The sequence below is a fragment of the Ochotona princeps genome, chromosome 9 (assembly GCF_030435755.1).
Source record: "Ochotona princeps isolate mOchPri1 chromosome 9, mOchPri1.hap1, whole genome shotgun sequence".
In the NCBI taxonomy this organism is placed as follows: domain Eukaryota; kingdom Metazoa; phylum Chordata; class Mammalia; order Lagomorpha; family Ochotonidae; genus Ochotona; species Ochotona princeps.
The window spans coordinates 6,901,241-6,916,956 of NC_080840.1; the positions used below are offsets into that span (position 1 = coordinate 6,901,241).

Consider the following 15,716-nt stretch of genomic DNA (forward strand, 5'->3'; position numbering starts at 1 on the left):
TACCATACTTCTTTCTATGGGTATCTTGAGCTTCATGTAAAATACTCAAAAATCCTGCCAATCTGACTGTTTGATTTCCTAGCATAGATGACACTCTCCTTGAGACACATCGCCACCTGCAGTCTGCTCAGGATGTTCTGACAGAAGCTTCCTTGAGAAAGTTGCGCTTCGCTTTGCTTTGTTTTCCAAGGTGCCATCATGGATGTCACAAAGCAGTAAATCACGAAACATCACTGAGCTTTTTAACTGTCCACTTCCTCATGTGGACAGGAAGCGAGGCTCACCTAAAGGAACCTGTATCTTTTCATTAGTATTCACCATTGTCACACAGAGCAGAGAGTTGCTATTCGCTGTACTTTCCCCATGTCAATCAGGAGCTGTTTTATGTGGCGCTTAAGTTGGGGCAGTCTTGCCAGAGGATCTGGTGGCTCCAATTCCCCTGTGAAATCAAGCCAGCTTTCCAGAACTGAAGAGAGAAGAGAACAAATCCAAATGACAGCTGGAAGCAGAGTCAGAAAATGGTAAAACGACGGGAAAGTGATGGAGCTGATGGTTCAATTCTGTCTTTACACTTAAGTCATCTGTAGTGAAGAATCCTTTCTCTCATCAAGCAAACTTCTAGTCCTTTTTGGGAGATGTTACCTGCTTAGATCATTTTCTCCTCTGCATATATACTAGTTACATTTTTAAATATCACCTTTACTACTTTTCTGGAAAAGGAAGCTATGGTTACTCACTCCCTCACGTGGGTAGTAAGAGCGATTCACCTAAAGGGACCCCCTCTTCTCATCGAGTTTGCACCACCATCGTAAGAGCAGAGTTACAGCTATTTGCTGTGCTTTCCCCATGTCAATCGTATTGCACAATTGTTTGCTTTTTCTGCTAAAGCTTTTGATCAATTTATTCTTAAACCATCTATCTCTAGGACATGGAAACTAAATTTAGCTGTTCTAACCATTTGCTTAAAAAAAAATAACCCACAGTTCAGTGTAACAAAGGAAAGGTAGTGGTAACTGCTGTGCCCTTTTCAATCTCATCGTCTCACTACTTTTTAGAAACTGTTTCTAAACAGTTCTGTATTTAGTCAGAAGGGCATTAGCTACATTCTACGTTTTTAAAATTAATGCTTTCTTTGGAAATCTACCCATAAATAGAACAGTGTTCAAGCCACATTTCTCTTTCTTCAAAACATGCATGCTACACATTAAGTCTACATTTAACTTCTAAGCAAACAGAGGACATCTAATGAGCTTCCATTTGCCCTCCACTTATCTCAGGGAAACCCGAAGGCAGAGGGTCTCATTCAGGGCAGTGCAGAGGTATTACACACTTTCAGAAGTGCAAAATAAACCAAAGGGGTGGGGGCTGGTGGGACGCAGGCTCTGAGCCCAGGAAAAAACAAGAGAAGTTCGAGAACATGAGGAAGAGCACTAGGCGGGGCACCAGATCATCTAACTGACCCTTAACTGTGGAATGAATGTGTGCTATACCCTTTACTTTTCAAACTTCCTTTGTAAGGACAAAATTAAGACGTAAGATATATAACAAAGAGTATTTGAAAATCTATATGCAAATCCAAAGTTTATCTACTTTTTCTTCTAGGAGTTTGTTTTGTTAATTTCACTTAAGTACTAACCAAAGCTAAAACAAATATTCAAAATGCTTTTCTTCTCACATTTCAAATATGTATAAATTTCTCATGCTGATTTAAAGAAGCAATATGGCTCAAAACAAAATGAAAAATACTCCATGAATGTTCTCTATCAAGCCTGGTAGACGGATGGTTTAATAACCATGTGAATAAAAACCCAACCATGTAACATAGCACCCTGTTTGACCATCTTCGCCTTAAAGACACAAGAATGTTAAGCACAAAGTCAAGAGAGAAATGAGGTTCCAGCAGTCTGTAGTTTCCATTTCCTACAGCGTTCTAAATCATCTCTTCATAAATAACAGACACACTACAGGTGTAGTTTAGTTCCGCACTTACCATCAACTTCTCTTTCTATTAGGTCCATCCTGCTGGTGACTTCATTCTGCACATTTTCTATGTGTGTCAAGAGGTTGAGCTGCCACTGAAGATGGGAGGCTTGTGGGTCTTCAGTGCCCTTTTTATCATTATAAACAAATACCATATTCCCTTCAGCTGGATTCTTTTTCAAAAGACCATTGAAAAAAAAACAAAGAATTGGATAAAATGCAATGTCATAAGTATGGGGAAATTACATTAAAAGCCACACCCCCCAACAATGGTCAGGGAAACCCTGACTCGTGGGGTACTTCAACAGAGGTGCTGGGCCATGATCAAGTGGCACCTGGGGCTTCTCTGAAGGCTAGCACAATGTACCAAGGGGAGAGGGCTCCACAAAACGTGCCAAGGAGACAAAGTCACTCAGTGCATTCCACAATGAGAATGACACATCGCACAGATGGGCCCCGTCTTCAGCTAACCCTAAAATGACCTACCTGGAACCAGGGCAAAGCAATGACGGAAAAATGGACAAAACTGTCAAAGACCAGTAAGAAGTTTTAAACTGCAACCTGGGCTTCACTGCCACAATTCAGTCATGAGCTGAGGGGAAGGGAAGTGACTCAAAACCACGAGAGGGCCAAAGAGCTGGGGCCAGCGTGCGCATGAGCACACACACATCTAACACATACCCTAAATCTGGACTTGGGTTCGCTAGTAACAATTCATTTTACGTGAGGAATATTAATTTGCCAAAAACTAATCTACTACAGGTTTCACGAAACACACATTTTTAAAGTAATAGAAAGCACACATTTACATGGTTACTTTATAAGGAAATCAGAAATAAAGAACCAGTGTGAAACTGGCTTTGATAATTGAAAGATCACTAAAAAATGTTACAAAATCTTTAAGATGACCTCAGTGAATAGGAAAGTAGTTTATAAAATTCCATGTGCAAAAAGAGCTGTAGGATTTCAGTTTACTGCATAATGGAATGATACACACTTACAAATGTGCTAAAGGGAGCAAAAACAGTGAGGGGGCAGGCTTTCCGTGAAACACGTGTAAGAGACAAATCATTTCTGCCGTAAGTACTTTCATTATCACATGGAGACATTTTCATTCGGATACAGTGCGGCTCTTGGGGCGAGGGTGAGGTGGCGACACTGAGTGTAGTTAATTAAACATTTGCTAGGGTAACAGTAATACTGAATTATTACAAATGTGAATGAGGGGATAACTAAATATTTCCACTGCCAGCATTTTCCTATAGAGAAAACAAAGTCTTCACCTTTACAAAATAATATGAATCTGGGAATGTAGGTTGTAATTAACAAAATTTTCTTGTGTTAGTCTATCACATGATCCAAACAAAGGGAAAATGAACCAGTTTTACCTTTTCAGACAGTCTATGCACTTTTGCTGAGAATTTTATGTGGTTTTTCTCTCCTATGTGGAATTCTTGCTCCTCTTCAAAACTACTAACATCATCGTCGTCTGAGCTCCCAGGGTCTACAAGAGCTTTGCAGTCCTGGCCAAAACTTTGTGGCTTTTGATAGCTGTGCTCACTTGTAATGTAAGTCCCTTCAGTTCTGAGGGGCAGGTGAGCAGGTTCTCTGCGGTTCTCAACAGGTTTCTTCTCTTCTGGAGTCACCGTGTCTCGCGCTGCTCCCTCTCTCTCTGCCAGGGCTTCCTCTCGGTCTTTGTGCTTCCCGGAGCACGCCCAGAGCTGAAGGTCAGGGTGATGCTTGTTCCTTCAAGCAAAGGGGGAGAAGCGGCAGCTCACAAAAAGCACCGAGTGACACAATCAGACTGGAGGAGGGCAGAATCAGACAAAAGCAAGGCTTGGGCACTTCTCAAGTGCAAAGAAAGAATGCTCAGAAAAGCAACCTTGAACTTAATTCTGTTGATGGTTCACATCATTATTTGATATGTTTCTCTTTTCCTATGATCTTTATCGCTTTTTCATTGTATGATATGGAAAACTTACACGAATTTTATTTTAAAACATTTCTTTAATCACAAAAGAATAGGAGCTCATGTTACAGGAAAAAAAATTCAATTTCACATGTCCACAAAGTAAAAATCTCTTTCATTATGGCAGTCATAACTGAGGGACAATTTCTCAGACATTTTCTATATACATGACATAATTTTTAAATGGGAAACCATTCTCTCTCTCTTGCTCTTTTCTTCACCCCTCAAACATCTCTCTTCTGGGCATTTTTCTACTTCAGCATACGATTTCCCTTCTCCTACTAATTACCCATGTAGTCTCGCCACGCAACAGGCCTGATTTCCGGCCAAGTCCAGGAAACCCCCCACTACTGACCAGGGAGTGGGAGAGGGAGAAAAAGAATGAGTTAGTTCATGTATGTCTTCACAGACAGCTGGGCCTATTTCAGTCAGATACATTTTCCGAGTTGGAATTGCTGAATCACACATGTGCTTTTATTCCGAAGCATTCTGTCCAAGCGCAGTATTACAATGCTCGTTTACGCCTGCCCTCACTGATCTGTGAGCAAAGTGTGCCTGGACCATTCCTGTGGCAATCAGCACTGCGCATTAAGTCAATCAGCAATCACGGCACAGCACTTACTGGAGAGAAGGACATCCGAAGGCAAGATCCTCTCAAAAGGCTCAATAATGCTTGTGAGTTCATGATTTCAAATTAAATCAATTCAGAAGTCAGAATATTCTTCTCCATATAATACCCAACTATTGTTTCTCAAGTTATAAATTTCATTTTTTGGATGCTAGAGACATCCAAACAAAGCTAAAATTCTCAGTGGAGGACAGGCAGAGCAGAAGGAAAGCTGAGTGCAGGGCTCACAGCCTGCTGTGACCTGGAGGAGCTCGGACAAGTTAGGCAATCTCCGTGCTTGAGCACGTATCTGTAAGATGAGGGCAGATGTTCTCACAGGTCTATTGTAAACAGTGAAACAACATATGGAAGCCTCCTTTTCTGGCATGAATAGGTTTTCAATACATAGTAGGTAATGAGATAATAATCACTATTACTATCAGAAGCATTAAAATAAAGAAGGTTTAGAGAGGTTCAGGAGGCAGACATGACCAAGTTAAAATCCTGCCAATAAATTCGCACCGAACCAAGGAGAACCAAGCTGTTTTTAATGGTTTAATCAACTTTTCCCTTCTTTGAGTCTTGGCATTTATGTAGTCCTTTAACAAAGAAATACATGATGTGTGATACACACAAACACACACACACACACGGAGCAAATTTCACTTAAGTTACTAAGTACTTACACTGTATACCAGGGGATAAATTAAGACAGAAGATCTACTTCAAAGAACTAAGGCTGGGGAGACAGACATAAGAAAATTAAGGACACCAAAGTGCATGCATGGAGTTTGCTAAGGTTATAGTCATTTCCAGACGGGCAGATAATCATGAGAAGGCATCTGCTAGAGAGATGTGTGGCAGGTGGATATTCTGGGCACAAGTCAAGGCCTAGGCGTGCAAAAGCATGCTCATCAGCAAGTAAGGTCTGACGGGTACTGCTCAAAGGATCTGCGATAAAAGCCTAGGAGAGGGAAGGCATGGCAACAAGATGGCCAAGAGAATTCCACATTATCAAGGAGGGCCTCGGAGAGCAAGCTGAAGAACTCTATGCTACCTGGGAAACAGGAAGACAGTGGCGCACAAGGCTGAAAGATACACTCCTCGTGTCCTCCAGTAAGATCACAATGACAACAGCAAGGAATGCACAAGAGAACAAGACAGGTGCGTCAGAATCAAAACGCATGGCAACTGTCCAAATGAAATGTAACTGGCTGAACAGTATCAGCAGGACAAGGAGGAACAGATTGGACCGTTCAAAAGAACTCCTGTGGAATAATGGTGGGGACTCGGGGAAGGGCATGGGAGGCGGGGAAGGGGAACGTTTCCACCTAAGACAAGTGAGTTCAGATAAAAACATGCTTGTGGTGAACCAGTTTGAGTTTTTATAGGAAACATGGATGTTGTCTATTCTTTTAAGGAGGAATAGAACTAGGCATCAGAGAACTTTAATAACATCTGACATTATTTTGGGAAACAGACATTGGAATTACCACATAGCTTAGGTTCATAGCTGTTCCCCTCTAAATCAATCTTAAGCAAACTAAAAAGCATAAAATATACATAGAAATACACGTATCCTACATATTATTTCACTTTGACAGCATTCCTGAAGGATGATATAAAATATAAGGTTCACCACTTCAATTGTACTAAACTTTGTACACATAGTGGGTGTGTAAAAACTGTTAAGTATCAAATGCTGTGTCCACCTTTTCCACACTTACCTGATACAGGCCAGCAAGCAGAAGCAGCTGGCCACTTAAAACTCTATTAATCTTTATTTTCTAAAATTAAATTTTATTCTCCCTTATACAAAGTGCTACTATGGGGGAGGAGGGCTCACTGTAGTGGCTCAACCGGCTAATCCTCCACCTCTAAGTGCTGGCCTCCCATATGTGTGCCAGTCTGTGTCCCAGGTGCCCCACTTTCCATCCAGCTCCCTGCCTGTGGCCTGGGAAAGGAGCAGCGGATGGGCCAAAGCCTTTAGACCCTGCACCCACATGGGAGATCAACAAAAAGCTCCTGGCTCTTGGCTCTGGATCAGCTCATCTCCTGCTGCTGCAGCCATTTGAGGAGTGACCCAGCGGATGGAAGCTCTTTCTCTGTGCCTTTCCTTCTCTCTCTCAGTCTACCTATCCAATAAAAATGATCTTAAAAAGAGTACCATTCTGAACCTTCAATGGGTCACAGGCTTTTGCTGTTGTTGATTGGTTCTTCTTTGAGGAAGTGTTTATTAATAAGTGTGCTAAAGCCTGACCCTCCTGTCATCACCATCACTTACTTTAGAATGCCAATCTTGAGCTGTAACCCATGCAGCACTTCCGTAACACCACAGACGTCAGCGAGCAGATGGTGTGTGGATACGATCTTCTTGGCGTTGAGATGAGAGTAATTTTCTTTCAGAAATGACAGCCCACACATTCTCCCATTATTCAACCAATCCTTATCATAGCGATATTTTGCGCTCCACCTCTGACCTGCAGATGAAGTTAATGTCCGTCACCAAGGTCCCTTTTTCAGACACCACTGCAGCAGCAGCCCTGCTGAGTCATGCTGTGAGCAAGGCGGCGCTCACGCTGGGAGCAGACGCACAGTGCTCCGAGGACCTGGTGCTAGAATGCCCTTGGCATTCCCGCGCACCAGAGGAGCAATTACTAAGGATGCGGTGGTAGGTCCCAAATGGGGGTTTAAGCAGATGGCCTTCACCCTCTATGGGGCAGGCACCTGCTCTATAAAATGATCAGAGTTGGAAAGAAACTAGACAGAGGTTCTTGTTTCTCTGAGCTAATCTTGATTTCTACTAGATGAGACAAAGAGTTCAGGGTGAGTGAACAGGGATATTTCCCTCAAGTCTGTGACCTCACAACATCCGATATCACCTTCAGTCCTAGATACTTACATAAGCTGGTCCTACTCAAATGACACTCACGTATCTGCATTCTCTACTACAGCATGGCAGCTGAAGGCAGAGTTGAAAGGAATCATGGTATCGTGTTTGGCAAACAGAAAATACTGAATGAATGCTGCTGAGTGAACAGCAAACACACACATGTACTGTCTGAATACAATGACTAACAGACAGACATTTGTCACCCAGCAAATGCTGGTGTATGTATCAATAACTGTCAACACCATATAAGTCTGAATAATCCTCTTACCCTGATTTGCTGTTCCCCTTTTACTTTCTTTTTTATAGACATGGAAATAATTCACTTGTCTTCTGAGACTACATAAGTTTCTGCCTTAGAGACAGAAATTGTACCAAATATGCAGAGAAGGCTACCTAAAGACCACCTTGTATGCAGAAAAGCAAAAATGAGCACAGTGCATAGCGAGTCCAACGACGGGCTCCCTCTCAGGTGGCCATCCCCAGCGCCACCCCTCTGCTCAGGCATGCAACTGTGTGCTGCGCGCCTCACGGGCAACTAAACTGACGCAGCGTGATGATCCGAGGCCCCGTGGGTGCTGCGGTCAGCTGGACACGCAGCCCCGCCGCGTCAGGAGGAGGGCCAGCACAGCACGCAGGCCCACACGGCAGCAGACGGAAGCCGAGCTGGAAAAGAGCGGCAGCAGACGAAAGCTCATTTTGCCAGAGGAAGCAGTACCTGTGCAGTGCCTCTGCCCTTGAAGAAGGCCTGGTGCTGATACTTCTGCACTAGTGCGTGTGTCTAAGGAGGTAACAAGGAAGACCGAAGTCTAACAAATGGTGACGGCCATTTTAAAGTTTGCCTTTGGCAGCTGAGTGGAACTGACCAAGAAGTGATGATGTTCGAAACAACAGATCTGCTCTGGACCAGGCCGAGGGCGCTCAGGCATCCCGGCCTGGGCAGTGAGGGCAGCCTTACCCGGAGGGTCTCGGCAGATGTAGCAGCTGTACTGCTCCGGAATGCTCTCCTCCAGCAGCCCCATACACACGCTGTGCTGCCAGCACAGGCACTCTTCACACTGCAGGAAACAGAGGAGCGTTTACAGTGTTAGCACCACGGCACCGCCTTGGAACACACACACCCTTCCTTCACAGGCAGCCGCTAGGGTTTCTTGCCGTTACTAGATTAATTTTTCTCTGACACAAAAATAAGAAGCCATAACTTAACATGAATCTTACTTTTGAAATAGTGAACTATTGCAAGAATTTCCTGGGGCCAGTGCTGTGGCATGTAGGCAAAGCTACCACCTGCAGTGCCAGCATCCTATATGGGTGCCAGTTTGAGACCCAGCTCCCTGCTAATGTGCCTGGAAAAATGACAGAAAATGGCCCAGTGTGGGGGAGATCCAGAGGAAGCTCCAGACTTCCGGCTTCAGTCCTGATTATGCAGCCCTGGCTGTTACAGCCATTTGGGAGTGAACCAGTGAACGAAAGACAGCTCTGTCTGTATCTTACTTTCAAATCAATCAATAAATATTTAAACTTAATCAAAAATCTTTGTTGTACCCACCAAAGTATTTTCTGATAAACTCATACTTGAATGAACATAATGACATCTAGAGAAACTTTTGCAAGCTGTGGCTGGGGGAGGGCTGCCTTTACAATTGCAGCACACCTACACATTCTTTCCAAAGGCTTGGCAAGTCCAACCACGGGCTCCCTCTCAGACAGCCACCCCCAGTGCCACCCCTCTGCTCAGGCATGCAACTGTGTGCTCTGAGCCTCGGGAGCAACTAAAGTGACCGACGGTGATGGTCTGCGGTGAGCTGGACACACAGCCCCGTCATGTCAGGAGGAGGGCCAGCACGGAACAGATTTCTTTTTAAAGCAACTTTATAGGAGAGTTTATAGCAATGACCCTTTTAAAAGTACTTGTGCGGCACATGTTAAAAATGTGTGGCTCCATTACTTGAAAATATCATTGAAAAAAATGAAAAACACAAGGAATTTCTAGTGGGGTCACCGCTTTAATTAGCATCTTCTGTTCTTCATGTGCAACCACAGACGAGGGATGCTGCTGCTCTTTCCTCTGAAAGAATCCTTCCTGGAGGAAAGGCTGCTGCCCTCGCAGTAAAGCCTGCCATTGTTTCTAGGGAATATTGGAAACCTGTGCTTCTATTTTTGCTCACTAAAGGGTAACTATACCTGCAGCGCGTGAGCTATTAAGCTTGACTGACAGTAATGAGACCATTGTCATGGTCTAGTCTTCCCTGTGGCCCTTCCAAGGAGCTTCAGGACGCAGGCCTAAAATCACTCTCCAGGACCAGGGGCAAGCGACACAAACAAGAAAACCATCTCCTGTCACACAGAAATTTCCCAATGGTTACCACTGGTATTTGACAGATGACAACATGTCAAAACCTCTCTAGGCACCTGGAGCGACTAACTCAGCCCTATTTAGGAGGGATGGTCACCAGTTACCTGAATCATGAAGCCGTTCTCCTCATCCATTTCACAAATGCACCGCACAATTTCATTAAGAGCATCATCTTCATCCTGAGATTCCTCAAAATTGGTTGAATCCAAGTCCTGATTGTACTCATCTCCACTCAGGAGTAAACTCTCCGTGGAAGAATCATCCAGGAATTCCACATCAGATAAGTCTACAATACACACAAAAAACACACTTGACACACTTCCCCCCCTTTTTAATCTCCTCTCCCTAAAGAAATGATCTATGGAAAGAAATTTTAGGTTTTCAACCATTTAAAGAGAGTAGCAAACAAATGGAAAAGACAGTATCTGTCTCTGGCAAAGGCATCACTGAGTTCTAAAGCTTCAGTGATTATGACTGGGTTATCTCCTAATGTAGACAGTGTTATTAGTAGCTCAAAATCTCCCTCTCGTCCTCATCCTCACAGAAACTATGGTTAAACCTGTATTGATTTTTCACATTTGAATAAGCTCCACACACTTTCCTACACACTATCCTTTCTGATTATTTTCATAGCTATAATGCATTATTATGCTTCAAAAGTTTCATGCAACAAAATTAAAAAATAAGCTTATTTCAGTGCAAGAAACTTATGAAATTCATGCACAGTTCTTTGGCAAGAGCTCTTTCCATAAACTTCCTGCAGACTTCTGTAGAATCTGGTATCAACCATGTAAGGCACTGCGCAAGAAAAGCAGAGACCGGAAGAGAACCATCCATCAGATCCTTGTGTTTTCCCAAAGTGCGGACCAACCCTTCAGGGTTCACTCCTGGCTCCAGGCTCTGCTAAGCAGGAACGTGCTCCTCAGGCCACTGTCCTTGGCATCAGGACCTGGAGGCCTCCCTTGGGCAGCAGGCTGCCCATCACAGTACCAGGAAGAGGCAGGCCTGCAACACCTTCCCCCCACGAGCAGCGTGGTGTCCAGCTCCAACACAGTGTTCTTTACAAGCAGCATGGTTTCCGGTCTCTGTGTAGGGGCTTAGCACCTGCCTGTATATATATATATATATCATACCATCACAGACTTGTGGTTATAGATGGGTCTGTGAACAGAAACTCAATGTGCTGTATTTGCTTTCTGCTAACAAAAGGATACAGCACACCTGGGCTGGGCGAGTGCAGGTCAGTATGCTGCATACTCTGTTCTAAGAACTGGAAGAAAGGAGCCAGGAGGATCTGAACACAAAGACAAGACATGGGAATGCAAATGTAGGTTGCTGGGTGCAGCCAGTTTAAGCTATGCCAACGTGTTGAAAAGCAGTACTGCGTCACCATGACAATGTGCCAAATATTAACCTAAAATTTAAAAATAAATTTTAAAAAATAATAAAAAAATGTGTAAGAAATTCAAAGCACATGTTGAAGACTATGATAAATGTTTGGCAGAAAGAGTTTAGGCCAATGCTGACTAGCCTTTAAAGTGACCCCTTGTGCCTGCTTACTACAAAGGGTGGGTAACAATAACTGTTTGATAAGCTGGTAGTTAACGATATAAAAATACCTTCAGATGGAAAATACTAGGAAAGCACTACAGAGCAGGCCCAAGACTAATGTCCTCATCACAATTCACAATCAGCAAGCCAAGTTTACTCTAAATGAATTGAAAAGTAGGTGAAGCTCCCAATGTTCAGATTTTTGTGTCATCTTATGCCCTAACTTTTCAACTGTGTGTCCTGCTCAAACACACACTCAAGAAAGCACATTTTATTCTGATTTCTACATTTAGGAATCCTGTTTTGTTTGAACCAAGACAATGCAACACCTACTTTCACCACTAAGATCCACAGACAGAATGGCCCTTGGGTACTGATAGGTTGTAGTTTTCTCCATGAACACGTTGCGCGGAGCCAGAGAATTCCCAGATCGAGTTAGTGGAGAAGAACACCTTTCCAAAAATTCCAGGGAGCTATCTTCATAGTCTGAGTAGTCTGCAACACAAGACACACCCAAAAATATTACTCAAGTCACAGGTGAGCATACTGGGCTTCTACAAAAGCAACGAAAGAGACGTCTTTCAGGACACAGCACCATCACACCTCCACTTTCTCAGCCACCCCTGGCTATATTACATACCTGTTACACCGAGTCCGGCAAGAACACTTGGGAAACCAGTATATCCAGTGTATACACACATGAACAATCACCGGGTTCTACTCTTACCAGTAAACTCTCAGTCAGAACTGAAAAATGAGTTTCCAAATTTTCTTTCCCATTATAATCACAATCTAGCCTACAGCAATAGGTGTAAGATGAAAAAAAGCTTTTTCCTTTGCCATTTATAAAAAGGCTAGGGTGACAACATCCAAATCAGGTTATTAAGTGTCATCCTAAGGAGAAACCTCAGAATCAGAATCCCAACCCTTTGTTCATTGCTCATTGCTAACTACAATATTTTCTGCCTTTGTAATTCCTGCTTTGCCTGCTAAGAAACTGCGTGAGCTCTCAGGCCTAGCAGCCTGCATACAAGTCACCATGACAGAGCATTCCTCAAGGCAAAGACCCCCGGTGTGCCTTTTAGATAAGACTTGCTCACCCATAGTATGCCGCCATAGCCGTTGCCCCGTAGCTTCCTGCCACTTGGCTTAGCCCTCCAATTTGAAATCTGTTTGCTGTATCAATAGAAACCTGCCAATTTTCTCTTTTTAAAAGTTAACTGTCAAACTGACCAATCATGATTGTGGGATTGTGTGGAATTGGCCTGAAGTGTATAAAAATCCCGTGCTGTCCAAACTCAGGGCAGCCCAGCCCGTCCCACTGCGCTGGGGACGGCTGGGAGCCCAGGCTGGCCTGAATAAACCACCCTATGCATTTGCATCAACTTCAGATTCCTGGGGATCTCAAAATCTGGGCACAACACTAACACAATAAAAACCCATTCAAAAGTTCTAAGATGGAAAAGAATGTGATACAAGTCCAGTTTCATTTGCCAAAGATCACTCCAGTGTGGAACAGAGTATGGGGTGCAGGGAGACATCCGTCAGAGTGGGGAGAGCACAGAAGTGGAGCCGCAGTCTAGCAGGCAGTGCTCGTGGTGTGGGCTCAATGATGGTGACTGAGGAGACTCAGAGGAAGATGCAGTGAGGTTAGAGCTGGGAGGCACACAGGGGGGCGGTGTCATCAAGTCTTCACATCCAGTCCCTGCTGGAGCAGTGAGGCGACTTGAGATGGGCTGAATAGCGGAAGGTTCAGGGAACAGAAAAAGAAAATGAACTGGAGGAGGGCTTTTTAAGGGGAATCAGATACATCTCCTACATGAATCTAAAGATGCGGGGGTGCTGGGTGGGGATGTAGAGCAGCAATAAGCCGTTAGGCATGCAGAAAAACATTGCTGCTATTTACACAGAGACAAAAGGAGAGAGGGTGAAGAGAAGATGTGCAAGTTCCCACCTGACAGCACAAATTTCCTCAACTGAATGTGGAGCCTTCCATGTCAACAGCAGGTTGGAGGAGAGGAGATACAAGAGGTGGAAAAGGGTGAAAAACATCCAACAAAGGCAGGGAATGGGAAAGCAAGATCATTAAGAAAAGCAGTAACAGCTCTGGGCCTTCCTGGTTGTCTACTTTAGCTTGGGCTTTGTCACAGGCAGAATACCAATCTGCTAATCATGATGAGGTCCTAAACCCCGAAATCTACAAACGTTTCACATTGTGTAGCACAGGGGAATTAAGGTTGCAGATGGAAGGAAGAGCGCCCCCACAGGGTCCCAGTGGTCCTCAGATGTGAAAGGGAACAGCTGTTCGGCCTCAGGGCTACACACTGGAGGATCTGGCTGACATTTCTGGCTCTGCTTTATGACATGAGCTGCCACGTTTCCTATCACATTAGGACCTGGGAAAAGGAAGAACAAGTCAAAGATAGGGTCCCTGCCACCAGCATGGGACCCTAGACTGCATTCTGGTTCCCTGCTTTGTCTCTGGCCAAACCATTAACTATTGCATGCATTGGCGGAATGAACCAGCAGTTGGGAGTACGTGCTCTTTTATGTAATTATAAACTTCTGAAAAGCTTTTTTCTTTTTTTTACATTTTTTAAGTGAAGGAGGGAGGCAAAACAGTGTAGAAGAAAGCAGCATTAGAAAGATGTGACTGACTATGGCTAGCTTTATAAATCACAGAACATCAACCAAGAGACGTGACAGCCTGTAGAACCCACAAGAGCATGACTGCTCCCTAGAAATCCTGAAAGGAATACAGACAAGCTACCTGATACCTGATACCCTGATTTCAGCCCAGCAGAACCTGTTTTGGAATTCTAACTTCCACAACTTTTAGATAATAAAGGTGTACTTTTAAACTCAATGGCACTTAGTAATGTATAACAGCAGTGATGTGAAACACACAGCGGTCATCAGGATCACTAGAACACAGGCAACACTGAGGACCCCCTATATGCCACCCACAATTTAAAGCAGCACTGTGTGTGTGAGGGAACCTTAAAAAGCTCATGGGAGAATCAATTTAACAGGCAGTTTTGGGAGGGGTGTTTGGTGAAGATGCTTCCTGGGAAGCAACTGAGCACCAGCCGGACAAAGGACTTCTACCCCGTCCGACAGAGACCTCCTTCCTTGATCACCCCAACTTCTCCGAATTTTAAACAGGCCTTCCCAGTACCAACCTTACCACACAGCATATCTTGACACACTTGGTATCCCTTTTATCATAATGTTTCTTCTTTTACCATATGTAGGGGTTTCAAACTAGTCACAGAAATTCACAGTGTAAATAAATTATGCATAGATTTCAAAACCTGCACCTGAATCAAAATTAATGCCCACTAACTTGCTACTACTCATCTTAACAGGATCCAGTTTGAGGTACTAAGAAGGATAAGACATCAGTTGAAAAGAATCTTCAAGAATTTTTCTGGGCCCAGCCTGATGGCTCAGTGGCTAAATCATCGCCTTACATGTGTCAGGATCTCATGTGAGCGACCTGCACGTGTCCCCGCGGTCCGTTTCCCATCCAGCTTCCTGCCTGGGGCCTGGGAAAGCAGTCGAGGACGGCCCAGAGCCTCGGGGCTTGGGACCCTGCACCCGTGTGGGAGACCCAGTTGTTCCTGGCTTAGAACCAGCTCAGCTCCACCCACTGTGGCCACTTGGGGAGTAAGCCAGGGAACGGAAGATCTGTCTCTTCTCCTCTCTGTAAATCTGCCTTTCCAATAAATATAAATAAACCCTTGAAAAATAAAAAAATAACTTTGTTGAAATTGAAGTCAAAACAAATGCTGATTTACGATGCGGTATGGTATAAAATTGCCAAAATCACTAATAATAATTCACACAAATGTATGGAAGTAATGCCCCATAGAATCAGTCGTTTACAAATGGATAACCCGTTTTAAGAAGCAATAAGATGATGTTGAAGATGACGTCATAATCACAGACTGTATGAATACATAAGGAAAAAAATTAGTCTTTTTATTGCTCTAGTTGAAGAGGACCAATCATTATCAGACACGATCAAACCATAAGCATCTCAACTCTCAGCTCTGCACTGACGAACTACATGGTAGACAATTTTGTACTTTTTGTTCATAACTGTTGAACTCCCTGTTTGTTTATATTCTTACTGATAAGCCCCATGCAGGGTATCTGTGCTGTTACCACGCAAAGTAACCTCACTTAAAATAACAGAAAAGGGGGCCCAGCGGCATGGCCTAGCGGCTAAAGTCCTCGCCTTGAAAGCCGCCGGGATCCCATATGGGCGCCGGATCTAATCCCGGCAGCTCCACTTCCCATCCAGCTCCCTGCTTGTGGCCTGGGAAAGCAGTCGAGGACGGCCCAATGCATTGAGACA

General features: G+C 44.0%; 1 protein-coding gene across 6 annotated transcripts in view; it reads right to left on the reverse strand.

The window, feature by feature from the left end:
- PHF20L1 (PHD finger protein 20 like 1) overlaps positions 1–15,716 on the reverse strand; it is a 67,724-nt gene continuing 52,008 nt past the window's right edge. For all 6 annotated transcript variants that reach the window (XM_058668462.1, XM_058668461.1, XM_058668463.1 and 3 more), the window contains 7 exons: positions 11,687–11,848; positions 9,907–10,088; positions 8,405–8,504; positions 6,841–7,036; positions 3,369–3,726; positions 1,991–2,153; positions 1–466 (listed from right to left, as the gene is read on the reverse strand). In XM_058668462.1, the coding sequence (XP_058524445.1) occupies positions 324–466; positions 1,991–2,153; positions 3,369–3,726; positions 6,841–7,036; positions 8,405–8,504; positions 9,907–10,088; positions 11,687–11,848 (1,304 nt within the window). In that variant the 3' untranslated portion in view covers positions 1–323. The remainder of the gene's footprint in view (positions 467–1,990; positions 2,154–3,368; positions 3,727–6,840; positions 7,037–8,404; positions 8,505–9,906; positions 10,089–11,686; positions 11,849–15,716) is intronic.